General features: G+C 35.3%; 1 protein-coding gene across 2 annotated transcripts in view; it reads right to left on the bottom strand.

Moving 5' to 3' along the window:
• Positions 1–8,324: 8,324 nt before the first annotated feature.
• SerT (Serotonin transporter) overlaps positions 8,325–27,114 on the bottom strand; it is a 258,831-nt gene continuing 240,041 nt past the window's right edge. For both annotated transcript variants that reach the window (XM_067772402.1, XM_067772403.1), the window contains 2 exons: positions 8,630–8,830; positions 8,325–8,570 (listed from right to left, as the gene is read on the bottom strand). In XM_067772402.1, coding sequence (XP_067628503.1) covers positions 8,325–8,570; positions 8,630–8,830 — 447 coding nt within the window. The remainder of the gene's footprint in view (positions 8,571–8,629; positions 8,831–27,114) is intronic.

Raw genomic sequence — 27,114 nt, 5'->3', positions numbered from 1 at the left:
AGTTCGTACGAATGCTGCAAAAAGCAATATGTAACCACTGTTGTGTCTGTTCACCATGAGAACAGAACACTTTTGTACAGAAATGTAAACACACCACCGGCTACAGAACAGTTATTGTGCTATGTGTTAAAAACGTGCTTCACTACCAGTGCTGCCAGAAAGGTTTGGAACTTATAGCTTAATTAAACAAAAAAATTTCTAAAAATAGCAAAACGAATTTTTTCAAAGTTTTTCATAAAAAATACACGTTAAAAAATAAATGTATGTATTATATAATGGTAAAATTATTGTAAAGTACATACATTCGATTGGAATAATAAACATACTATTAATAAATATGTATTAGTTGAGTTCAAATTAGGTATCCAGTTATGGAACCGTATTACGTGTTACGATCAGTGACTGAAAACCATTTTTATTCAAGCGATAGCCATGCAACTGTCAAACTACTTCCAAAAATTATAAAAAATTATGGATCTAGCGAGTACTATTTGTCGCTAATTCGCATATGCCATTAATCCAATCCACTATTTCAGAGCTATTGTGATTTAAAAAATGAGTTTGGATCACGCATCATAACACGTAATACGGGCCCTATATAGCCAAAGAGGATAGAAATAATAAGAGGCGTCAGTTTGTACTTTTTATGATATTTATTTGTAATGCACCAACTTGGCGGGTATTAGAAAATTAACTTCTACATTTTTAAAGAATAGCCGTGTTTGATTTTTACACGTATATACGTCTACGTTTACGGGTAAAAAAAACGCTTATCCTCACTTTGATAATGTTTGGGAGGCCCATCTAGCGGCAGCGGTTAAATAACTAAACGCTTAGCAGTCCATATAAAGTTTAAGCATATATGTATATAGATGTAAAAAAAACACAGCTGTTATTAATATATATTGTGATTGTTTTAGAGAGGATTAACTGTTTAATTAATATAATCGCTTGCAATAAACGAAAATACCTCATGAAAATGTGTAGAAGCCATTTAAAATTACCCCGCAAGTGATACATTACAAATTGGTTTCTCAAAAAGTATAAACTGACGGATATTATTTTTTCTATCCTTTTTGGTATAACGACCAAATTTCACTGGAACGAGCTGGATCAGTTCTATGAGAACTGGCAGCAATCAACTCATGTGGATACATAATATGGTACCTGTTACTTACAAACTTTTTCTGGAACCGCCCTTTAAATTTAAAGTAAAATTCAAAGCAAATTATCAAACTGATAGCTAGTATTGCTGCAAACTACATTTTCAAAACAAATCTGGTAATTTTTTTTATGTGTGTTGTGTCGAGCACCCAAGCGCATATGTCTGTAAGTGCTATATATGATACCAAGTAAAGAGATGAGTTGTCAACAATTTACAGCAATCAACTACAGATAAATATCAGGATCGATGTAGTGCATTTGTACGTTAAATTTTTATCAGAATCTTGATGATGCTTGATTGGAACTCAGCTATTGTAAAACTGTACTCAAAAATTTTATTGAATATCATTTCTCAAATAATAATTTCTTCATTTAATTTATAGGTTGAATCATATATCTTAACTGAATTCATTGCATTTATAAGATTGCTAGATAATATAAAGTTATTACAACACTTTCCAAGTCTCTTTAGACCACATCTAGAATTTTTTTACATTGAAAAATTACGAATTAGTTGAAATGATTGAATTCTATGAAAAAATAGGGAAATTATAAAACAAAAATATTTTTTCTGAAACTGATAAATAGGAACAAAAGCTCATAGCTGAATACAAACTTCTGTAGCGTAATGTCGAAAAAGATAGCCAGCCATATTTGAAAGTTTTCCACAGAGATGAATTTAGTGCCCTAAGAGGATGTCGGTAAACGTGTCTGATAGTAGCTAGAGACGGTTTACTGAATTCAACTGTAAATACAGAATTCAGCTGTAGAAGTGGCAAAGCAAAAAATAAGTGATCAGTGGGTGGGTCAAGGTTAACCAAACTGTTTATTTTCGGATCAATATGCAGAACATGGCAGCATTGATATGTATTCCCACATTGGCAAGCGTCACCATGAAAGCATGGTTGCGTCGCGAGCGTGTTGCCGCATTGAAAAATTTAAGCTGGAGACATTGGTGCTTTATCGGTAACCGTATCTGTAACCTTTTAACAGCTGATTCGACCAACCTTATGAGAATCAATGCAATCGATTATTGGTGCCGCTAAGGTCGTAACCGTATCGTAGCCAACCAATTTGGATTTGTTTTACCGTCGTAACGATAAACAGCTGATTACGTTAGGGATACGGATACAGCGATACGACATATGGCACCAATGACTCCGGCTTTAAAGCCGGACTTTTGGCCGCTCACAGTAAAACTTCTCATGTTCAGAAGTTTTGATGAAAAAGTTCCAGTGCTGCGAAATTCTGGTGTCGATAAGAATATTTTTTCGGTCAGAATTTTTATATATTCGAAAAACTTGCGGCAGAATCATATCATCCAATCATGGATAGAATACTATACGAAAGAAAAATTAAGTGATACGTCAGTGGTATAAGTTAAATGAGGTTATAGCATACAGGAGAAAACAAAGCTTGATGTATGTATATTGAATTAAGTGCTGTTTTAAAGACAAAAAGTTCGTTGGAACATATTTTAAAGTCAAAATAGATTCAAAAATAGTGATTACTTGAATTACTCGTTCACGTATGTATATCATCATCGTATGTTATAATCTGAAACCCATGGCGCATGACATCTATCTGTCAAAAAGGCTGCAACTAAATATAAAACCTATTTTATTTGGACTATGATTATGAGCCCATGTTTTTACGAGAAGAGTTATATGATCACTGATGTTTCGATTCCACATCTTACCTATTCAGGGTTTTAAATCACTGCATAATGTTCATACCCGCATAGAGTCCGTTTAGATTATCAACAAATACTCCACTTTTTAATTTTGTTTACAAAATTATATTTATTAAACAATAAAAATATAACAAATTTGTTATTGGTTTTGCTTGAAGAAAATATCTGCAAAATGGCTGATTTGCAGTTATTTTCAATGCTTCAAAAACATAGTAAAAAGCACATATACATATTAATTAAATACAATTTTATTTTAATATAAAATATTAACAAATTTTATAAATTTAAACAAAACAAAATTAGTGTATTGGTGTAACGACTTCCAACTTATTTATGTTGAAAAGAAAACTTAAAAATGCTTTAACATTTTAAATTATTTGCTACAATATTTAACCATATTTGTTTCTATGAAATGTATTTATGTATTTTATATTTTTTCAGTTTATTTTTTACCATGGCAACATTTTTCTCTCTTTCCTAATTTAACAAAAACAAAATTTTTTTTCTCTGATATATTAAAAAGCATTTTTTACCATTGTTGTACAAATTTTGTTTTTAGCAAATATTGTTTTAATTATTTTATTTGTATTTAACTATAAATACTTATTCTCACACACATACACATATATACATATCCTTGAAGATAATTACAAAACTGCATTAAGTTTACTTACAACAATAATTGCATCCAACTTTTTTTTTAATATTGCTGTGAAGTAGCACTGACGTTAATGTAAATGCTGTTGTACAACTTGTTGTTTTAATAGTTCGAAAACTATAATATGTTTTTTTTTTATTATTGTAAAATACTTAAAACCATTGGGCAAAATTTCCGTATACTAGAATACTATTTTATTAGAATTTAAAATTAAACACTGTTATTTCAAAAGCATTTTTCTATGTTTTTTTTTTGGAAAACCATTAAACAAATAAATTAACCAATTTTGAATTTTGATAGTGGTTTTACGCAAATATTTTCTAGTAAAACTTGAAAATATTTTATTGTAAAGGGCTGGCAGCTGAAAACTTTTTCCACACAGTGGAACATTTTTAGCTTTTTGAAAGTTAACATTTTTTAAAAGAGAATTAAGTTATTAAATTGTTCCTCACAGTATAAAAATAAATTTTGAAATATTTCTCAGTAGCGTGTTTCCTAACTTTTGCCGTTTTTGAAATCCAAACTTTTACAGTAGTCAATTATTGGTTGCATTGTCGATTGATAGATTCATATACTTAATAAGTATTTATTAATAATGTATATTATTTTTATATTATTTGAACATTTACTGCCATTTTTACATATTATCAGCAAAGCAGTAGCAAGGTCACCACTCTTGCATTATTACAGTTGCGTTCCGCAACAAACTATGCGCCCAAAACTCAAACCACATTTACATATTTACATGTGCCTTAATCTACAATAAATCGTCAAGAGATGATCTACGCGTTTACATATGTTCCATCCCTGGGAACTAGATCATTTTCTGTAAAATTTTCACGTTTCTCTTTTATTTCGTACCTCCAATTAGGCATTACACTCTAGAGGTGGAACTTTTTCTATAACAAAAATCCGCATATATAATATTTCCTCATAATTACCGATTATCGAAGTGAAACATTTATATGAGAAATCTAGTTATATAAATAATGATTAGGAGGAATTAAGTACGATAAATGAAGATAATCTTGTTATATGTTAACTATAAAAAAAAATGTAAAAATGTAAGGCGCAATAACCTCCGAAGAGATTTTAGGCCGAGCTTCTCTTCGAATTTGCGTCGTGCTCCTTTTAATTTTTCCTACAAATTGGCGGGACGGGACCAACTTGTTTTATGCCGACTCCGAACGGCATCCGCAAGGCAGATTAGTTTTCACTGAAAAGTTTTTCATGGCAGATATACACTCGGAGTGCTTGCCAAACACTGCCGAGGGGCGACCCCGCTTAGAAAATTTTTTCTAATTGAAAAAAATGTTTTTTTTAAATTTGATGTTGTTTTATCCGGAGCGTGAACCCAGGATCTTCGGTGTGGTAGGCAGAGCACGCTACCATCATACCACGGCGGTGCGCCGTCCTAGAAAAAAGTCACAATTTAAACTTCAAAATAGGAATGATTTGCCATATAAATTTTATCCTTCGATATTCGGTAATTATGAACAAATTTTAAAGATGCGAATTTTTTTTCAAAGTTTCATCTCTAGAGTGTTATCTCTAATTGAAAGCACAAAATAAATAATAAAAAGAAACATAAAATTTGACCGAAAACAGTCTAGTTCCCAGGGCTGAAACATATGTAGATTATTTATTGACGATTTATTGTAGATCCAGGCATGTGTTATCGTGCTCTAATTCAGTAAATAAATTTTACCAACTTTCTCGAAAGCTTTACCACATCAACAAAGGCCACTGCAAATTGTAAATTGTGAAATCGATATTATTTCTAATAAGTTCAGAATGTACAAAAGTTAGTGAATAGCATATTTGTTAAAATTATTGTTAATATAATTTAACGCTATCAAATTTTGTTATAAAAGTTAGTGAATAGCGCTACAGGGAATTCGATCAACCCTAAAATTTTTTGTGTTGCCCATCTGAATAAGGTCGCACTGTATAGATTTTTTTGTATAAAAAATCGATAATTTTTCAATAACAAAGCGTAAACATGTTGATAATTTACAAATGTATGCACAAATAACTCTTCAAAAAAATTTTTATCGATGACAAGCCAATAAAGCGTGGATAAGGAACCAATAACATGCCGATAACAATGCGATAATAACAACAGGGCGATAACTTTTCGTACCCGCCAAATTATTTCAAAATAGTCCCGCAATGATCCAAAATAGTCTCTAATAAAATCCCTAATAGTTCAGAAAAAAACCTTAAATGTTCCCTAACACTCTCCCAAAATAATCTCTAAATAGTATATAAAATAATACCGAAAGTATCCAAAACAATTTCAAAATAATCCCGGAATAATCCACAAATTATCACCGCAAATTTCAGCAATGATCTCAAAATAGTCCTCGTGGCATGGTATGACTTTTCTCGTTTAAATTTTGCGAATAACATCCATTTACAGACCCTGATAATAATATAAAGTTCTTGCCGCAAAATAAAAGTAAAAAAAAATAATAATAAATAAATAAAATAAATATAAAGCGCGATAACTGCCGAAGATATTTTAGTCCGAGCTTCTCTTCCAATTTGCGTCGTGTTTCTTTTAATTTTTCCTACAAATTGGCGGGATGTGACTCACTTGTTTTATGCCGACTCCAAATGGCATCTGCAAGGCAGATGAGTTTACACTGAGAGCTTTTCCTGGCAGAAATACACTCGGAGTGCTTGCCAAACACGCTTCGAAAATTTTTCTTCTAATAAAAAAAAAAAAAAATTGTTTCTAATATTTTGATGTTGCTTTTTCCGGGACGTGAACCCAGGTTCGTCGGTGTGGTAGGCGGAGCACGCCACCATCACACCACGGCGATCGCCAAGTTAGAAAAAACCTTAGGCAATAAATCAGACTGCAAGATCTCAGGGATAATGAGAAAAAATTTGAAAATTAAAATTAATCACTGAGAAAGTCCGAAGAAATTGAAAAATAAACATAAAGGTATCACTGAAAAAGCCCTTATATATTCTTGGATATCGTTTGTAATACGTGATAAGCCAAATTGTTTTTTCTGGTTAACCGTTAAATGGAATCTCTGTTTTCGATAATATGTAATTTGAATGAATTTCAAAGAACAATACTTTTTTCCTTAGATCTCTGGGTTGGCGGTTTTATCTTTATTAACGAAATAATAAAGAAACAAGTTTGAAAAAAGAAAACAAAAATGAAATAATATTAAATGAATTATAAATTAAAAACTGCTTCAAATGTTTTCATACATTTAAAGCGATAAGGGTAATCTCCGCTTAAACTCATACAAATAGATAACATTGGTTAATTCGTTGTAGTTCTATAAATATGACAAAAGCAACAACACCAATTTTCTTTGAAACCGCCTTACCAGCGCATAACTTTACCACATGATGACATACGAAGTATGTCCAGTGCATAAAGAGAAATATGCAAAGAAGGCAATGGGGATAAGGTTTACAACAACTAAGGCATGTCGTGGATGAATGCGTTTGTAACTCTTCAACCATCGTAGGAGTGCGGGTTCAAATCCCACTCCCGGGAGAAAAGGCTTTGAAGAGATTTACAAGGTATAATCGAAACAGTCCTGATGTCATGTTGTTTGAATTTATCTCAAATTATTAAATTAGAAATAAAATAAAATTATATCAAAAAAATTTGTGCAATTTTTACATTTTTACTGGTTTAATTTCATCTTATTGCCCTTTGCACGAATTTTTGTCGAAAATTTAACAAATGGCTGTCTTGCTAAATTTTCACAATAATTCGGCTTTGATTTGTGCTTAATTCATTAACTTAATTGCTTTACAATTCTTTGTGCCATAATTAATTTGACATCACCAGCTTCTACGCATTGTTGTACCTACTTATGTAACATATTGTAAACTGACTTTTCATTCTTTCATTCATTAATTTCTTCTATATAGACATATGTACACACATATAATTTATAAACAAATACATAAATACTATTGCATAATTGTAAGTAATTAAACCAACCATTCGCTAGCAAATGAGAATTTAAGCGGTTTACAACTGCTGAGTATCATAGCATAATTATTGTCCTCAGCAATTTCGTGAGTCATATTTAATTTACAATTGTTTTTTGCTCGTTGCATATAACAAAAATTATCATTTCTTTTGTTATATATAAGATTAGCATTAACATTACAATTAGCATTACATTTAATACTAACACTACTACCACTACTACAGTTACTACCAGACTCACTACTAAAAGCGATGGCGCTAAATCCTTCACTATAATCCGTGTCAACGCTTTCATTTTCATAATTATAGCCTAATCTATTAATATCATTTTTTTGGTTTGGGTTATTGTATACAACAGCATATTCATGAGAATCGTATTTGCTTTTTGTTCTATCAAATGAACCGTTATTCTTATCCTCGGTACTTTGAAATGTCCATTGGAAGTGAGGTATATTTTGCGGCAGATTTCTACATTGCAAAATTGTATTTTCATTGCATTGATGCTTGTTATTTGTTTCATCATTATTATCTTGTGGAGAAACTTCATATATATAACCATAATTGAGATTATTTGTGTAATAAGCATAATAACTATTTAAATCAATATTATTATTTTTTGTTGTAGTAGTAGTATTTTTTGTTAACATATTTTCATAATTTTTTGTTGTTTGAGTACTAATAGTTGTTGTTGTTGCCGAATAACTACATCCCACACGCATTAAACGTTCGAAGCTATAATTATTACTCTTAGTTGTTTCTAAAAAAATTGATTTATTAAGTTTTCTTTTCATCTTCGCTTCTGACGTTCCCGTTTTCACGGCCTTTCCTAAATCATGTCACACCGTAGTACCCTGTTGTCCTGGTAACACAGACCCGCAACGTGGTGGCACCAAAAAACTATCATTGTAGCGCTCACGGCAATCACCTTTGGATGCAAAAAAGAATCTATAGATGATATACATCGGTATGCAGAGTACCGAGGAACACGTGACAGCCCAACCCACTTTGTAACTCCATTCGGGATACTGATATTCTTCACCCAACATTTCTTCATAGCCCAGTATGGAGAAGATAAAGATGCCCTTATATAAATTTTTTTTATTTTCAATACTTTTTAAATATTTCCAATTCAATTAGTTACCAATAAAAAGACGGGACTTATGTAAGTCCAACATATACGCCAGAAAACTCCCGGTTTGATGCCCAGCATTTGTTCGACGTCCTCCGAAAAGCGATCAACTCCATAAAACCAAAAAACTCCAGCTGCCTCCACGAATACTACAAACAATATCGCTAGCCCAGGACCGTATACGTTTAAAAAGTTGACGAGGAAAACACCTCCCTGGAAATATAAAATTGAACAGGCATGCTTAACCAACGAAACGATATCATTTCGTTACGATAATCAACGTTAATAAACGAAACGAAGTCATTTCGTTTCGTTTATTAACGTTAAGATCGTCAAATTAACGAAATGATTTCGTTTCGTTTTCTGCCATATCAAAACGAAATCAAATCGTTTATGTTGATTATTAATTTCAAACTATGCTGGCAAAGCTGATTGATGGCGGAGTCATTAAAGGTGAAAGCATTATCCAAGCTGATTGCAACTTTTCTCATAAATTTTGACAGTACGAACATTTCTCAGAGTATTTTTGACATTACCACCAACGAATTACACAAACAAATTACATAGAGTTTGTGTGTGTATGTGCGCTCGTTGTTGCCACCTTACGGCTTCACCATGGCTATAGCATTGCCAGCACAATTCAAACATAAAGTATCACGTTTTCGTTAACGTTTTTAACGTCAACGAAAGCTTTTCGTTTTGGTTAAAAACGAGATACAATTTATCTTGATAATTTCTTTATCGATAATATTTCGAAGTGTTTCAACGGAAACGGTGGAAATTTTTTGATAAACGATTAGCTTAACGTTAAGGTGCATCCCTGAAATTGAATACATATAATACATATTGTTACGAGTTTTGGGGAATTCTGATTATTTTGCAGCTTCTGTTAACGCTGGAATCTCTGAACTGTCGAATAAATGACTCAAATATTCATTGTAGGAATATTTCCGTTATTAAGACTAGTTTGGGAGTAGTACAATTACAATACCCGCGTACTTCGCTAAAGCGTGTTAAAATCAAACTGATAACTGATTCGTCAGCTTGCGCTGCTTTTATACTCTTGGTTGCCTCGTTCGCCCATTTCTCCTAAGGTCTAGACGTTTAGCTGCCGGCTACATATATGCTTCAAGCTGCTGGATATGTGTATGGAATATTCTTCGTTGCCTTGTACATAAGTGTGGCTGCTTGCTTTAATGGGTACATGTACATAAATGTGACTGCTTGCTGTTATTGTTGTTGTGATTATTTACTAACAGCATAGTGATGCTAATATTAGCCACAATATAATAATACTATCGGAGAGCTTGAGGGGAGACCCATTATGTGAAAATGCTTCCTCACCACTATATTATAAATATGTTTAGAATCTTTGATGCAACGATTGGTAAGGAAGCGACATTTGCCCTCATGGGAAGAAAATTCAGCTCCACAACCTAACATCCCCTGAATGACAATTGATTTGAGTTCGAAATGCGGCGATGTGTAGTACTAGTTTTCAATGTAATAAAATTCGTCAAATAATCGGGCTGTTCCTTGTCTCGAAACGCGTTAAGCTAGTAGGTAAATGAAGAATGTGAGCCTTAAAGCCTTAAAGTTTTCCAACAAGACGTTGCTCAAGCAGCTAATGGATACTCTAAATGGCACTTCTCTAAGAAAAATCAATAACCGAACTTAGTAGTAACAACATTTTTCTCGATTTGTATACGATCCTAGAGAGGAAAAAAATTCGATTCATGTACGATTTTGGAAAGTAAAAATACTTTACATAGACAATTTAAATACACTACTACTTATGCCAAACATGTATTTAAACTATGAGAATGCTTGTACTCGCACTACGGCCCTACGTGTGTTTGATGGTGTTTGTGTTTAGAAAACCAACAGGCCCCATGCAAACGACCTCAGATTTGGTCTCGCGAGCAAATGAACGAAGAGTATGTACATTCCGAAGAATTTGGTGACCCTTATGTAACCAAAGCCCTTTTTACCACATTAGCTAGACCCAAATTAGAATACGGATCAATAATATGGAGTCCGCGTTATTAAGTTAAAACAGATAGACTATAGAGTCAATACAAAAGCACATTTCACAGGGACTACGCAGATTCTTCCACCTTGCAATAGTCGGTTGAAGTTTATCAATCTTCCAACTCTTTCAAGTCGTAGAGAAATGCTAGGCGTAATATTCGTGGCTAAACTGCTGAATGGACTGATTTCTAGCTTCTTTTTTTTGAACGAAGTAAGCTTCAATGTCCCTTCACGAGCGGCAAGACATCACACACCTATTCTTTTGATGTAGTTTTAAAATAATTTCGAATTAAGTCCACCTTTTCGCTGTTTGTTTCATGATTTTACCTCTCATTCGAATTCATTTGATACAAAGGATTTACTTTTTACTATAAATAAAATAATTAAAAACAAAATTTTAAGTTAAACGGTTTTATTAAAACCAATACTTACATGAAGCAATAATTATACTAAAAGCTAGAAAATAAATAGGTAGGTCCTAGGTACTAGTCATCACACTCCTCATAAATCTAGGGCGTTGGTCAGATAATTAAATAAAAGCGTTGGACGCGTGAAATTTCTAAAAATGTGAGGCGTAGCATAACCTGATTAGGATTCAGTTGGTCTTATATATGACTATCAATAGAAATTTGACGCTCCAATGCTTTTATTTAATTGTCTGACGCCCTAGATTGATGAGGAGTGTGATGACTAGTACCTAGGACCTACCTAATTATTTTCTAGCTTTTAGTATAATTATTATTTCATGTAAGTATTGTTTTCAATAAAACCGTTTAACTTAAACATTTTTTTAATTATTTTATTTTCAATTTTTTAGTCTTTATTTAATTGCATATTATTTCTTATTCTATTTAGTTCAGTGTAGTGACTCATTATTACAAGGACTCTTTCCTGACACTTTGTTACAATCTAAGTCCTCAATACTTAATCCTTCCAAAGACTTTACTCGACTCTGCGCCACGTATGCTTGCTTGTCCCTCCTCCAACTCCAAAATTGTTGATGTCACTTCTACCGGACTGTATGTAATATTTGTTCCAAATATGAGCCAATACGGACATCATAGGTCGCTTTCTATTCATGTATGTATTATGTATTCCACATATGGACCGAATCGGAACACAAATAAGATCTTTTCGCCACCTAGCGGCGATTTTTTTCATAGGTCGCTTTCTATTCTTGTATGTATTGTGTTCCAAATATGAGCCAAATCGGACCACAAATACGATTTTTGTGAATATCTCGATCCTTGCACTACCTAGCGGCAATTTTTTTCACATGTTGCTTTCTATTCTTGTATGTATTATGTGTTCCAAATATGAGCCAAATCGGACCACAAATACGATTTTTGTGAATATCTGGATCCTTGCGCGACCTAGCGGCGATTTTTTTTATATGCCGCTTTCCATTCATGTATGTATTATGTGTTCCAAATATGAGCCAGATCGGACCACAAATACGATATTTGTGAATATCTCGATCCTTGCGCCACCTAGCGGACATTTTTTCATAGGTTGCTTTCTATTCTTGTATGTATTATGTGTTCCAAATATGAGCCAAATCGGACCACAAATACGATTTTTGTGAATATCTCGATCCTTGCGCCACCTAGCGGCGAGTTTTTTCATATGTCGCTTTCTATTCGTATATGTATTATGTGTTCCAAATATGAGCCAAATCAGATAACAAATACGATTTTTGTGAATATCTCGATCCTTGCACCACCAAGCGGCGATTTTTTTTCATAGGTCGCTTTTTGTTCCTGTATGTATTATGTGCTCCAAATATGAGCCAAATCGGACCACAAATACGATTTTTGTGAATATCTCGATCCTTGCGCCACCTAGCGGCGATTTTTTCATATGTCGCTTTCTATTCGTATATGTATTATGTGTTCCAAATATGAACCAAATCGGATAACAAATACGATTTTTGTGAATATCTCGATCCTTGCGCCACCAAGCGGCGATTTTTTTCATAGGTCGCTTTTTGTTCTTGTATGTATTATGTGCTCCAAATATGAGCCAAATCGGATAACAAATACGATTTTTGTGAATATCTCGATCCTTGCGCCACCTAGCGGCGATTTTTTTCATATGTCGCTTTCTATTCGTATATGTATTATGTGTTCCAAATATGAGCCAAATCGGATAACAAATACGATTTTTGTGAATATCTCGATCCTTTCGCCACCAAGCGGCGATTTTTTTTCATAGGTCGCTTTTTGTTTTTGTATGTATTATGTGCTCCAAATATAAGCCAAATCGGACCACAAATACGATTTTTGTGAATATCTCGATCCTTGCGCCACCTAGCGGCGATTTTTTCATAGGTCGCTTTCTATTCTTGTATGTATTATGTGTTCCAAATATAAGCCAAATCGGACCACAAATACGATTTTTGTGAATATCTCGTTCCTTGCGCCACCTAGCGGCGATTTTTTTCTATGCCGCTTTCTATTCATGTATGTATTATGTGTTCCAAATATGAGCCAAATCGGATCACAAATACGATTTTTGTGAATATCTCGATCCTTGCGCCACCTAGCGGCGATTTTTTCATATGTCGCTTTCTATTCGTATATGTATTATGTGTTCCAAATATGAGCCAAATCGGATAACAAATACGATTTTTGTGAATATCTCGATCCTTGCGCCACCAAGCGGCGATTTTTTTTCATAGGTCGCTTTTTGTTCTTGTATGTATTATGTGCTCCAAATATGAGCCAAATCGGATAACAAATACGATTTTTGTGAATATCTCGATCCTTGTGCCACCAAGCGGCGATTTTTTCATAGGTCGCTTTTTGTTCTTGTATGTATTATGTGCTCCAAATATGAGCCAAATCGGACCACAAATACGATTTATGTGAATATCTCGATCCTTGCGCCACCTAGCGGCGATTTTTTTATATGTCGCTTTCTATTCGTATAGGTATTATGTGTTCCAAATATGAGCCAAATCGGATAACAAATACGATTTTTGTGAATATCTCGATCCTTGCGCCACCAAGCGGCGATTTTTTTTCATAGGTCGCTTTTTGTTCTTGTATGTATTATGTGCTCCAAATATGAGCTAAAGCGGACCACAAATACGATTTTTGTGAATATCTCGATCCTTGCGCCACCTAGCGGCGATTTTTTTCATAGGTCTCTTTCTATTCTTGTATGTATTATGTGTTCAAAATATGAGCCAAATCGGACCACAAATACGATTTTTGTGAATATCTCGATCCTTGCGCCACCTAGTGGCGATTTTTTCATATGTCGCTTTCTATTCGTATATGTATTATGTGCTTCAAATATGAGCCAAATCGGATAACAAATACGATTTTTGTGAATATCTCGATCCTTGCGCCACCAAGCGGCGATTTTTTTTCATAGGTCGCTTTTTGTTCTTGTATGTATTATGTGTTCTAAATATGAGCCAAATCGGACCACAAATACGATTTTTGTGAATATCTCGATCCTTGCGCCACCTAGCGGCGATTTTTTTCATATGCCGCTTTCTATTCTTGTATGTATTATGTGTTCCAAATATGAGCCAAATCGGATAAAAAATACGATTTTTGTGAATATCTCGATCCTTGCGATACCAAGCGGCGATTTTTTTTCATAGGTCGCTTTTTGTTCTTGTATGTATTATGTGCTCCAAATATGAGCGAAATCGGACCACAAATTCGATTTTTGTGAATATCTCGATCCTTGCGCCACCTAGCGGCGATTTTTTTATATGTCGCTTTCTATTCGTATATGTATTATGTGTTCCAAATATGAGCCAAATCGGATAACAAATACGATTTTTGTGAATATCTCGATCCTTGCGCCACCAAGCGGCGATTTTTTTTCATAGGTCGCTTTTTGTTCTTGTATGTATTATGTGCTCCAAATATGAGCTAAAGCGGACCACAAATACGATTTTTGTGAATATCTCGATCCTTGCGCCACCTAGCGGCGATTTTTTTCATAGGTCTTGTAAAGTTGATTTATTACACAAATGTATTTTTATAACACGTTCTTTATTATTTGATAAATCTTCAGTTCTCCAAAATAATTTTCTTCAACTAACTGAAAAAATTTTCTTTACTGACAACAAATGAATTGAAAATGTTTTTTTTTTTTTTTTTTTTTAAATCGAATAATTGTTAAAGTAGAAAATTAACAGGTAGGTATGCCACAGTACCCCCTTCCTAGTGATAACGACATATACATAATTAATTTATTTTAAAAGTAACTCTACGAGGAATATAACGTATACAATCTTCCTCAACATTTTCTTGATTATCCAAAAGAAAAGCTGGCTTCAAACGATCTATTGAAATTACTTTATTTTCTCCGTATACTTGAATCTTGAAAATTTTATTAGTTCTAGAAATTACTTTGAATGGACCGTCGTATGGTTGCTGTAAAGGTTTTTTAACTGCGTCACACCTTATGAACACATGAGAGCAGGTACCTAATTCTGGATGTACAAATACGTTTTTCTTCCCATGTCGCAGTGAACTGCTGGCTTTTAAAAAATGCATGTTTTCAGAAAATTCTTTCACCCATTGTGTAGAGTATTTGTTTTCTTTTTTGTTATTAAATATTTCTCCAGGAAGTCGTAAATTTGTTCCAAATGCCATTTCAGCTGGGGAAAAACCAATATCCTGTATAATATTTGCATGCAAACCCATCATGACAATAGGGAGTGAATTAACCCAGTTATTCGATTTTTGGGATTTTAATGCAGCTTTAAAAGTACGATGCCATCTCTCAATTTGGCCATTACTCTGTGGATGATATGGAGTTGTATGCGTTATTCTTATTCCAAGCATTTTAGATAATTCTCGAAAAAGTAAAGATTCAAATTGTCGTCCTTGATCAGTAATAATATGAGCTGGCACACCATAACGAGAAACCCATCCAGAAAAAAACGCATAAGCAACGGAGTCAGCAGTAATGTCTTCCAGTGGTATTGCTTCAGTCCAACGTGTAAATCTGTCTATGCATGTAAGGATGTATTTATACTGTTTACATAATGGCAATGGACCAACAATATCTATACTGACATATTTGAAACGGTCTAGAGGGGGTGTGAAATTGCCAAGAGGACTTCTTACGTGACGATTAACTTTAGATTTTTGACAAGCAATGCATGATTTAGTCCATTTAGCTACATCTTTGGAAATTGATGGCCAAACAAAACGATTTCGGAGTAAATTTACTGACGCTCGCACTCCGGGATGAGAATGTCCATGCATACTTTCGAAGAGAGGTTTTCGAAATGTTGGTGTAATATACGGACGTATGTTTTTTGTAGAGACATCACAAAAGATTTCAACATTAACTTCTGGAATTTTCATTTTTCTTAACTCAAGGCAAGAGTCCGCTGTACTTAAAAAATTTTTCAATTCTGAATCAGATTCTTGAGCCAGAGCTAACGCTTTATAATCTAACGGCGATGACATTGCTATTGCATCCACTCTAGATAAGGCGTCGGCTACAACATTTTCTTTTCCGGAAACGTGGCGAATATCGACAGTATGCTGACCAATGTAATCTAAATGCCTTAACTGCCTCGGTGATGCCTTTTCTGGCTTTTGTAAAAATGCGTATATAAGGGGCTTATGGTCTGTTTATATAGCAAATTGTCTACCCTCTAAAAAATATTGAAAGTGTTTTAAAACCGAGTATGCTGCTAAAAGTTCACGATCATAAGCGCTGTATCTCATTTGCGTGCTAGTTAATTTTTTAGAGTAAAAAGCGATGTGCTTCCAAGTACCATGTATTTGTTGTTGTAAAACACCGCCCATTCCAGTATCCGATGCATCAACCCACAAAGATGTTGGCGCATTAAGCGAGGGATACGCTAAAAGTGTTGCACCAGATAACTGCTCTTTACAGTTTTGAAAAGCTGCAGTAAGTTCCGGGGACCATTGAATTTTCTTATTATCACCCTTTTTATTTCCACTATATAGTGTATGTAATTTTGATTGATACTGTGCGGCTTTTGGAATGAAACGGCGATAAAAGTTTAACATCCCCAAAAATCGTCGCAAGTCTTTAATTGTTTCAGGTGTTTTGTAAGTTTTTATAGCCTCAACTCGAGAAGGTAAGGGTTGCAAACCATTGATTGTAACCAAGTATCCAAGAAATTGAACTTCAGGTACCGCAAAAATGGACTTCGATGTATTTATAATAACTCCAAACTCTCGAAACCGTTCAAATAGAGATTTAATATGCTTGACATGGTCGTCTATATTCTTCGATGCAATCAGAATATCGTCTATATACGCATAACAGAAATCTAGTCCTCGAATAACTTGATTGATGAAGCGTTGGAAAGTTTGCGCAGCGTTACACAAACCGAACGTCATACGAGGAAACTCAAACAATCCTATTGGAGTAATTATAGCTGTTTTTTCAACATCAGAACTCTCAACCGGAATTTGGTAATAAGCCTTAACTAAATCAACCTTGCTGAAAACTTTTGCGTCATGAAGAAGAAAACCAAAGTCATGTATGTGGGGAACGGGATAACGATCTGGAATTGTCACAGAATTTAACCGCCGATAATCTCCACAAAGTCGCCATTCTCCATTAGGTTTGGGTACCATGTGTAATGGACTAGCCCAACAACTTTTTGACGGCCTACATATGCCTTGCCTTAACATAGTATCGAACTCACGCTTAACAATTTGTAGTTTCTCAGGAGATAGTTTACGAGCTTTAGAAGAAATAGGTGGGCCAGATGTTTGAATGTGATGCGTTACAGAATGTTTAATTGGTGTATTTTTATCATGCGATGCGGTAAGATCCTTAAATTCTTCAAGTAATGGATATATAACAGAGTCTTCAAATATTGACTTAATTGAAGGTGGTAACAACCCAATATGTGAAATCGCATTACTAATAGAGTTTGAGACGTTATCTATTATTCTATTATTCTTAAGATTAATTATTAATCCGTAATGGCTGAGAAAGTCGGCGCCGATTATAGGCTTGTTAACATTTGCTAGAATAAAAGTCCACCGAAAACTTCTTTTTAGGCCCAAACTTAATTTTAATGTTTTGTTTCCAAATGTTTTTATTGGGGATTGATTTGCAGCAAATAGCTGAAGAGATGCTGGTCCATTCAACATTTCACTGGAAAGAGCAGGGAACACCGAGACGTCTGCGCCAGTATCAATGAGAAATTCTATGTTTAATGAATTTTCTCTAACAAATAGGCGACATACTTCTTGGCCAACCTTATCCGTCACCTTAGACGAGGGGCCTAATGGTTTTCCGAAATATTATTTGAACGTGAAGTATAATTACATGGCTGCACGCACTTTTTAGCACGTTCACCGAATTTATAATGGTACCAACAAAAAGGCTTACTTTCTCTTGCTCTTGAGGAATTCGTTTGTTTAACGCGTTTGTTGTTATTACGGCTATGACTTCGAGAGCGATGTGAAAGTAGCTCAACTTGCTTCGTCAAAGCTTCAATACGTAATTCCAAATCATGATTTATGGAAGGAGTCTTGGAAACACTATTTATCTCCCAAGCATCTGATGTATCAAATATTTTATCTGCCATAAGGGCGAGTCTACTTAAACTTTCAGTACTTACAGATAAAATTGCTTGTGACTGTTTCGGAAGACGCTGCATCCATAGAGATTTCAGCAACTCATCAGATACTTTACCAGCAGCCAGGTCCATCATTTCACGTAACATTGCAGAAGGCAGGAAGCCAGCCCAGTTCCATGTCACGCAGCAGTTTCTTTAATCGCTTTTCCTCCGAATCTATGAATCGCTCCTGCAACCGAGATTTCAATGCTTCGTACATGTTATTTTCAGGTGGGTTTAGAATAAGATCGCTGACTTTACTAAGCACACTCGCTTCGATGGATCCTACACTGGTGTGGAATTTTGTTGCATCTGATGATATTCCAGCCGTAATAAACTGGCTCTCCACTTGCTTGAACCATAGAGCTGGATTTGTTCTCCAAAATGGCGGAACTTTAACGGACACACGTGCAACCTCTAATGTTGGATACGGCTCATCTAAAAGATACCTTTGATATACGGGTGTTTGGGGTGATGCTGTTGGCGGCTGTTGCAGATCAGAAATTAACGAATCTCCCGCCCCATTATTGGCTTCACTTGGTCTATTCGGTGTATGAAACATGTTTCCTGTCTAGGGTCACCAATTGTAAAGTTGATTTATTACACAAATGTATTTTTATAACACGTTCTTTATTATTTGATAAATCTTCAGTTCTCCAAAATAATTTTCTTCAACTAACTGAAAAAATTTTCTTTACTGACAACAAATGAATTGAAAATGTTTTTTTTTTTTTTTTTTTTTTTTTAAATCGAATAATTGTTAAAGTAGAAAATTAACAGGTAGGTATGCCACAGTCTCTTTCTATTCTTGTATGTATTATGTGTTCCAAATATGAGCCAAATCGGACCACAAATACGATTTTTGTGAATATCTCGATCCTTGCGCCACCTAGTGGCGATTTTTTCATATGTCGCTTTCTATTCGTATATGTATTATGTGATTCAAATATGAGCCAAATCGGATAACAAATACGATTTTTGTGAATATCTCGATCCTTGCGCCACCAAGCGGCGATTTTTTTTCATAGGTCGCTTTTTGTTCTTGTATGTATTATGTGTTCTAAATATGAGCCAAATCGGACCACAAATACGATTTTTGTGAATATCTCGATCCTTGCGCCACCTAGCGGCGATTTTTTTCATATGCCGCTTTCTATCCTTGTATGTATTATGTGTTCCAAATATGAGCCAAATCGGATAACAAATACGATTTTTGTGAATATCTCGATCCTTGCGCCACCAAGCGGCGATTTTTTTCATAGGTCGCTTTTTGTTCTTGTATGTATTATGTGCTCCAAATATGAGCCAAATCGGATAACAAATACGATTTTTGTGAATATCTCGATCCTTGCGCCACCTAGCGGCGATTTTTTTCATATGTCGCTTTCTATTCGTATATGTATTATGTGTTCCAAATATGAGCCAAATCGGATAACAAATACGATTTTTGTGAATATCTCGATCCTTTCGCCACCAAGCGGCGATTTTTTTTCATAGGTCGCTTTTTGTTTTTGTATGTATTATGTGCTCCAAATATGAGCCAAATCGGACCACAAATACGATTTTTGTGAATATCTCGATCCTTGCGCCACCTAGCGGCGATTTTTTCATAGGTCGCTTTCTATTCTTGTATGTATTATGTGTTCCAAATATAAGCCAAATCGGACCACAAATACGATTTTTGTGAATATCTCGCTCCATGCGCCACCTAGCGGCGATTTTTTTCTATGCCGCTTTCTATTCATGTATGTATTATGTGCTCCAAATATGAGCCAAATCGGACCACAAATACGATTTTTGTGAATATCTCGATCCTTGCGCCACCTAGCGGCGATTTTTTCATATGTCGCTTTCTATTCGTATATGTATTATGTGTTCCAAATATGAGCCAAATCGGATAACAAATACGATTTTTGTGAATATCTCGATCCTTGTGCCACCAAGCGGCGATTTTTTTCATAGGTCGCTTTTTGTTCTTGTATGTATTATGTGCTCCAAATATGAGCCAAATCGGACCGCAAATACGATTTTTGTGAATATCTCGATCCTTGCGCCACCTAGCGGCGATTTTTTTATATGTCGCTTTCTATTCGTATATGTATTATGTGTTCCAAATATGAGCCAAATCGGATAACAAATACGATTTTTGTGAATATCTCGATCCTTGCGCCACCTAGCGGCGATTGTTTTCATAGGTCTCTTTCTATTCTTGTATGTATTATGTGTTCCAAATATGAGCCAAATCGGACCACAAATACGATTTTTGTGAATATCTCGATCCTTGCGCCACCTAGTGGCGGTTTTTTCATATGTCGCTTTCTATTCGTATATGTATTATGTGCTTAAAATATGAGCCAAATCGGATAACAAATACGATTTTTGTGAATATCTCGATCCTTGCGCCACCAAGCGGCGATTTTTTTCATAGGTCGCTTTTTGTTCTTGTATGTATTATGTGTTCTAAATATGAGCCAAATCGGACCACAAATACGATTTTTGTGAATATCTCGATCCTTGCGCCACCTAGCGGCGATTTTTTTCATATGCCGCTTTCTATTCGTGTATGTATTATGTGTTCCAAATATGAGCCAAATCGGATAAAAAATACGATTTTTGTGAATATCTCGATCCTTGCGATACCAAGCGGCGATTTTTTTTCATAGGTCGCTTTTTGTTCTTGTATGTATTAGTGCTCCAAATATGAGCGAAATCGGACCACAAATTCGATTTTTGTGAATATCTCGATCCTTGCGCCACCGAGCGGCGATTTTTTTCATAGGTCGCTTTCTATTCTTGTATGTATTATGTGTTCCAAATATGAGCCAAATCGGACCACAAATACGATTTTTGTGAATATCTCGATCCTTGCGCCACCTAGCGGCGATTTTTTTTCATATGCCAATTTCTATTCATGTATGTATTATGTGTTCCAAATATGAGCCAAATCGGATCACAAATACGATTTTTGTGAATATCTCGATCGTTGCGCCACCTAGCGGCGATTTTTTTCACAGGTCGCTTTCTATTCTTGTATGTATTATGTGTTCTAAATATGAGCCAAATCGGAATACAAATACAAGTTTTGTGAATATCTCGATCCTTACGCCACCTAGCGGCGATTTTTTTCTTATTATTGCATTTTAATCGGGCTCTGAACTATATTCCAATTTTCAACCTTGTAGATTATCGGGAAGTTACTTAAATTTCAATTACAAAATTCGTGCCAGCTAACCAACCAGCCTGTCAAGTCAAGCTAAATAAAACCGTTTAAAAAAATATCCTAAGTAAAAGTTAAATTTTTCGCTGTTGGTATACACTTTTACGGAAACACCTAATATATGTATGTATGTGTAGAAAGCAATGATTAAGTAAACACATACTTCGATGGATATACGACTAAATGCGAGAAATTATAATTTCTAATGTAATCAAACAAAGTGATAACGTCCATTATCCTCTATCTGCTGCTTAGGCAAAGTCAAGTGAAAGGAGAACAAACGGCAAAGAGGTTTTAAAGACAAGTTCTAGTCAAGAACTAAGCACACAACAATAAATAAATCTAGTAACAAGCATTGACGATGACAGCTGTTACAAATGGCGCTACACCTTGAAGACGTTGAAATAAATAAATATGTGGCACCAAAGTGCATAAGAGAGAGAGAGAATAAACAAAAAAAAAGGTATCGGACAACCAGTGCTGCCATAACTTTTTCAAAAAAAATCTAGATGGAAAAAAAAAGCTAAAAAAAGGCTAAACAGTTTAAGGCAATTTTCTATACGTTTTATTAATTCCTAATACAGCAAGTAGTTCCCTTTAATAAGTAGGTTTTACTTTATATGAGCTATAAGCCTTATACACAGCGGTATCTTTCAAATAAATATTATACCTGTTGACATTCGTGTGGATGCGATTTGCAATGGGCCGAGTTCGTCGTTCTACGCAGCATATATTATCATTGCAAAGCCGTTTTGTGTACATGTGGACTTATAAACCCAGTTAAATGTTTCTGAAATTGAAAATTCAATTTCGATCGGAAGCGGTTTCGAAGCAGATGAAACAGTCATAGAATCGAGTGGCAAGCACACGGAACGAAAATGATATTAGGTTGATGTTGACTTAATAAAGTTACTATGCCTCGATTTCTGCCTACCATAATGCCAACATTATCCGTTTCCTAGCTTATTGCTTTGAAATGGATGAAAACATTTATTTAAGACGTTTTCGAAAACCTATTTGTATACCTTTCTAATGGTACCATGATATTTAAAATCGGTTCAGCCATTCTGTAGTTAAAACAGCTCAAAAGTACTATGATATCAAAATATAGAGGGATGAATTTAATAAAAAAAATTTATAACAAAAAAGAAAAAACCGAACGTTAAAAAAAATATCTCCCCATTTCGTCTTACAATAAAACTTGACAAGTGAAATATCATTGATTCAAAACTTTTTTTTTGCTAAGTTATAACTTATTATTCTAGTCTACGACCCTTTTAAACTTGTTGTATATCTAAGTTGCCGTGGTCTTTAACCGATCCCGTCCATTTTTACTAGAAATATTTTCTGCCATATGGAAAACATGTGTACACAATTACATTACGGTATGTTAATTTTTCTTCGAGTTATGGCTCCTGAAACATAGAAAATTGCTTAGTCATAAAGGGGCAGTGCCACGCCCATTTTTTAAAATTTGAAGTTTTTCCTATTTATTGTTATAAATCCACTTGGGAAATGAAATACCATTGATATAAAGTTATTTTTTGCAAAGATATAGCTTATGTTTTGCGTGGTCCTCAACCGATTCAAAGCATTCCTTGTAGTAAAGGCAACCTCTCTGCTGAATTTTGTTACGATAGGTTTAACGATTTTTGATTTATGATTAATAATATATGTAAAATTGATTTTATCACAAGTGGGCGGTGCCACGTCCATTTTAAAAAATTTTTCAAATTTGTATCAAGAGACTCAATATCAGTCCACACGTCAATTTTCAGAATTCTACGTGGATTATTTACAAAATAATAGGTTTTTTGTGTTTTCTAAAATGTTATATATATAAAAAGTGGGCGCGGTTATCATTCAATTTCGCTCATTTTCAATACCAATCTATTCTGGGTCCAGATAAGCTCGTGTACCAAATTTGGTGAATATATCTCAATATTTACTCAAGTTATCGTGTTAACGGACAGACGGCCGGACGGACGGACGGACATGGCTTAATCAAATTTTTTTTCGATACTGATGATTTTGATATATGGAAGTCTATATCTATCTCGATTCCTCCATACCTGTACAACCAACCGTTATCCAATCAAAGTTAATATACTCTGTGTGAAAAGCACGCTGAGTATAAAAAAGTTAAAATGGCAACACTGCTGACAACTAATAGGCGCACAAAAGGATACGTAACTACAAGTACAATAACAGCCACTTAAATTGACCGGAAGGAAGCGTTACCTTGAAATATTAGCTAAATATATCTAATGAAATAAGTAAGAAATAATCAACAAAACTCGTAGCGATGTAGACTTCTATTGGCCACAACAAGAGCGTGAAATTTATTTATGCAGGTCAAGATTGAGTTAATGCATTGCAAATAAACATTTCGCATAATTTCATTTGTTGCAAAAAAGGGAAGCTTTTATCATAGATAAAACCGATAAAATGCTGTTAAGTGGTTATTTAATGGCTCGTAGATATGTACATATATTTGTGTAAGTAAGGCCACCTTAACCCTAAATGACTTGGGAAATAGATAAACGTATAAATACAATTGGTAAAGAGGTAAAGCGTTGAATAATGGTTGAGAAATATTATCTGAGTTAAACTAATTAACCGCAATCAAATAGATAACTAAAACCTACCGTTGAAAATACATTCAATTACTATATGCATATGTACTTAGTATTGTATATTCTTAGTCTTTTTTATCCAGGGATCTGCATTCCATGGCACAATTATGCTCTCATTGCGTATGCGAAAGGGCAATCAGCTTAAATTTTTGAAGAGCCATGCTCAAAATTTTAACTAGAGTGAACGCGTATCCCTGGGAGGTTGCTTTCCTCAACTGCGAGTCTAAGCTATTTGTCTTTGAGAACGGGGCTCACCAAGAATTTGTTGGCGTAGTAATTTGCTAACTTTTTATGGATGCTTCTGAGGGCCTTTGTGTGTTATTTTCTTCAAACAGCCGAATTTCTTTGCAGTGGTTACGAAGGTGACAAATTATGTTCCTGAGAGGCGGGATCTGTCTGTTGGGATGCCCTCCAAACCTTTTCTGGGTATTTTCATCCCTCATAGCCAAGGTTTTTAAGCATCGGCATGGCAATCCTGTCCGGGCCTAGTGCTTTAGATGGCTTTGGATGTGCGATGGATTTTTTAACTTCTGTGGCGGTGATGGTAGAGGGGGCAAGCTGTGTTTATGCTTATGTGCACGTCTGTTGGCCTTTCGTCGACGGAGGAATACATAACGGGTTGCCGCAGAAAGCGCCGTTGTTGTTTTATTAACGATAAAGACGCTCCCCGAAGGCTTTGTGGAGTGTTATCGATGTTGATGGTCCTTTGCCGGATATAGATCGGGTACGTTCCGGTAACAAAGCACCATTAAGGTACTAGCCCGACCATCTCGGGAACGATTAATATGACCAAATTAGGCCATGCCTCCCTCCCCACCGGAAGGTTTGAAGATATATAGCTTTGTATTGCGCTTACCAACCCCTTGAATCCCTGTCAGATTGACAATTGGGTTGCGGAAGCTTTGAAGTTATATAGCTTTGTATTGCGCTTATCAACCCCTTGAATCCATGCAGAAAGCGGTCACGCATTTCTTCGCATCCGGTAGAACATTATCGCCGAATGTTATGGATATTTTGTAATTGTACTAAGTCGGGTATGAGAAGGACTTTGCTGTTGGCCATAGCTTATCAACACCGGAAGAGAGGTTTCAGTTTCTAGATATTTTATGATTTGCGGGTCGCCGGGATCTTGTTGTCTCACAAGGTCAGCTTTTCTCGCTAAAGTCGCGGCCTCTGTTGGAAAGTTTGCTTGAATTTCCGGAATTTCCCAGCGGTTATGAAGCAGGCCGACGCGGATTCTATGACCTTGGGGAAAGAACTTTCTTCTTGACGGATATTAGTCGGGATTGGGAGGACAACAAAAATATTGTCTGTGCATGTTTTATATTCATACCTTTTTGAAGTTGTTCTGTTTTCGTCTTCTTATTTTGTATCTCCTTTTTTACTGCAACTTTTCCCGTTTCTTTGTGGCCTTACTTTTTATACTCAGTTGAGCAGAGCTCACAGAGTGTATTAACTTTGATTAGATAACGGTTGGTTGTACAGGTATAAAGGAATCGAGATAGATATATACTTCCATATATCAAAATCATCAGTATCGAAAAAAAATTTGATTGAGCCATGTCCGGCCGTCTGTCCGTTAACACGATAACTTGAGTAAATTTTGAGGTATCTTGATGAAATTTGGTATGTAGGTTCCTGAGTACTCATCTCAGATCGCTATTTAAAATGAACAATATCGGACTATAACTACGCCCACTTTTTCGATATCGAAAATTTCGAAAAACCGAAAAAGTGCGATAATTCATTACCAAAGACGGATAAAGCGATGAAACTTGGTAGGTGAGTTGAACTGATGACGCTAACCCCTGGTCCAATGGCGATTTCTCGAAAAGACGTCCACCTATAGAACTAAGGCCCACTCCCTTTAAAATACTCATTAACACCTTTCGTTTGATAGCCATATTGTACAAACGCATTCTAGAGTCACCCCTGGTTCACCTTTATGCCGATATCCCTAAAAGGCAACCACCTATACAACTACCACCACTCCCGTTTAAAACCTTCATTAATACCTTTAATTTGATACCCATATCGTACAAACAAATTCTAGAGCCACCCCTGGTCCACCTTTATGGCGATATCTCGAAAAGCCGTCCACCTATAGAACTAAGCCCCACGCCCTTTTAAAATACTTATTAACACCTTTCGCTTGATACACATATTGTACAAACGCATTCTAGAGTCACCCCTGGTCCACCTTTATGCCGATATATCAAAAAGGCGACCACCTATACAACTACCACCACTCCCTTTTAAAACCCTCATTAATACCTTTAATTTGATACCCATATCGTACAAACACATTCTAGAGTCACCCCTGGTCCACCTTTATGGCGATATCTCGAAAAGGCGCCCACCAATAGAACTAAGCCCCGCGCCCTTTTAAAATACTCATTAACACCTTTCGTTTGATACCCATATCGTACAAACGCATTCTAGAGTCACCCCTGGTCCACTTTTATGCCGATATCTCGAAAAGGCGACCACCTATACAACTACCACCACTCCCTTTTAAAACCCTCATTAATACCTTTAATTTGATACCCATATCGTACAAACACATTCTAGAGTCACCCCTGGTCCACCTTTATGGCGATATCTCGAAAAGGCGTCCACCTATAGAACTAAGCCCCACGCCCTTTTAAAATACTCATTAACATCTTTCGTTTGATACCCATATCGTACAAACGCATTCTAGAGTCACCCCTGGTCCACCTTTATGGCGGTATCTCGAAAAGGCGTGCACCTATAGAACTAAGGCCCACTCCCTTTTAAAATGTTCATTAACCCCTTTCATTTTATACCCATATCGTACAAACAAATTCTATGGTCACCCCTGGTCCACCTTTATGGCGATATCTCGAAACGGCGTCCACCTATGGAACTAAGGATCACTCCCTTTTAAAATACTCATTAACACCTTTCATTTGATACCCATATCGTACAAACAAATTCTAGAGTCAACCCTGATCCACCTTTATGGCGATATCCCTAAATGGCGTCCACCTATAGAACTATG

This window comes from Eurosta solidaginis, chromosome 3, assembly GCF_040869045.1.
Source record: "Eurosta solidaginis isolate ZX-2024a chromosome 3, ASM4086904v1, whole genome shotgun sequence".
Lineage (NCBI taxonomy): Eukaryota > Metazoa > Arthropoda > Insecta > Diptera > Tephritidae > Eurosta > Eurosta solidaginis.
Note: the sequence above shows the minus strand (reverse complement) of the source record. Positions and strands in the feature narration are given on the sequence as shown.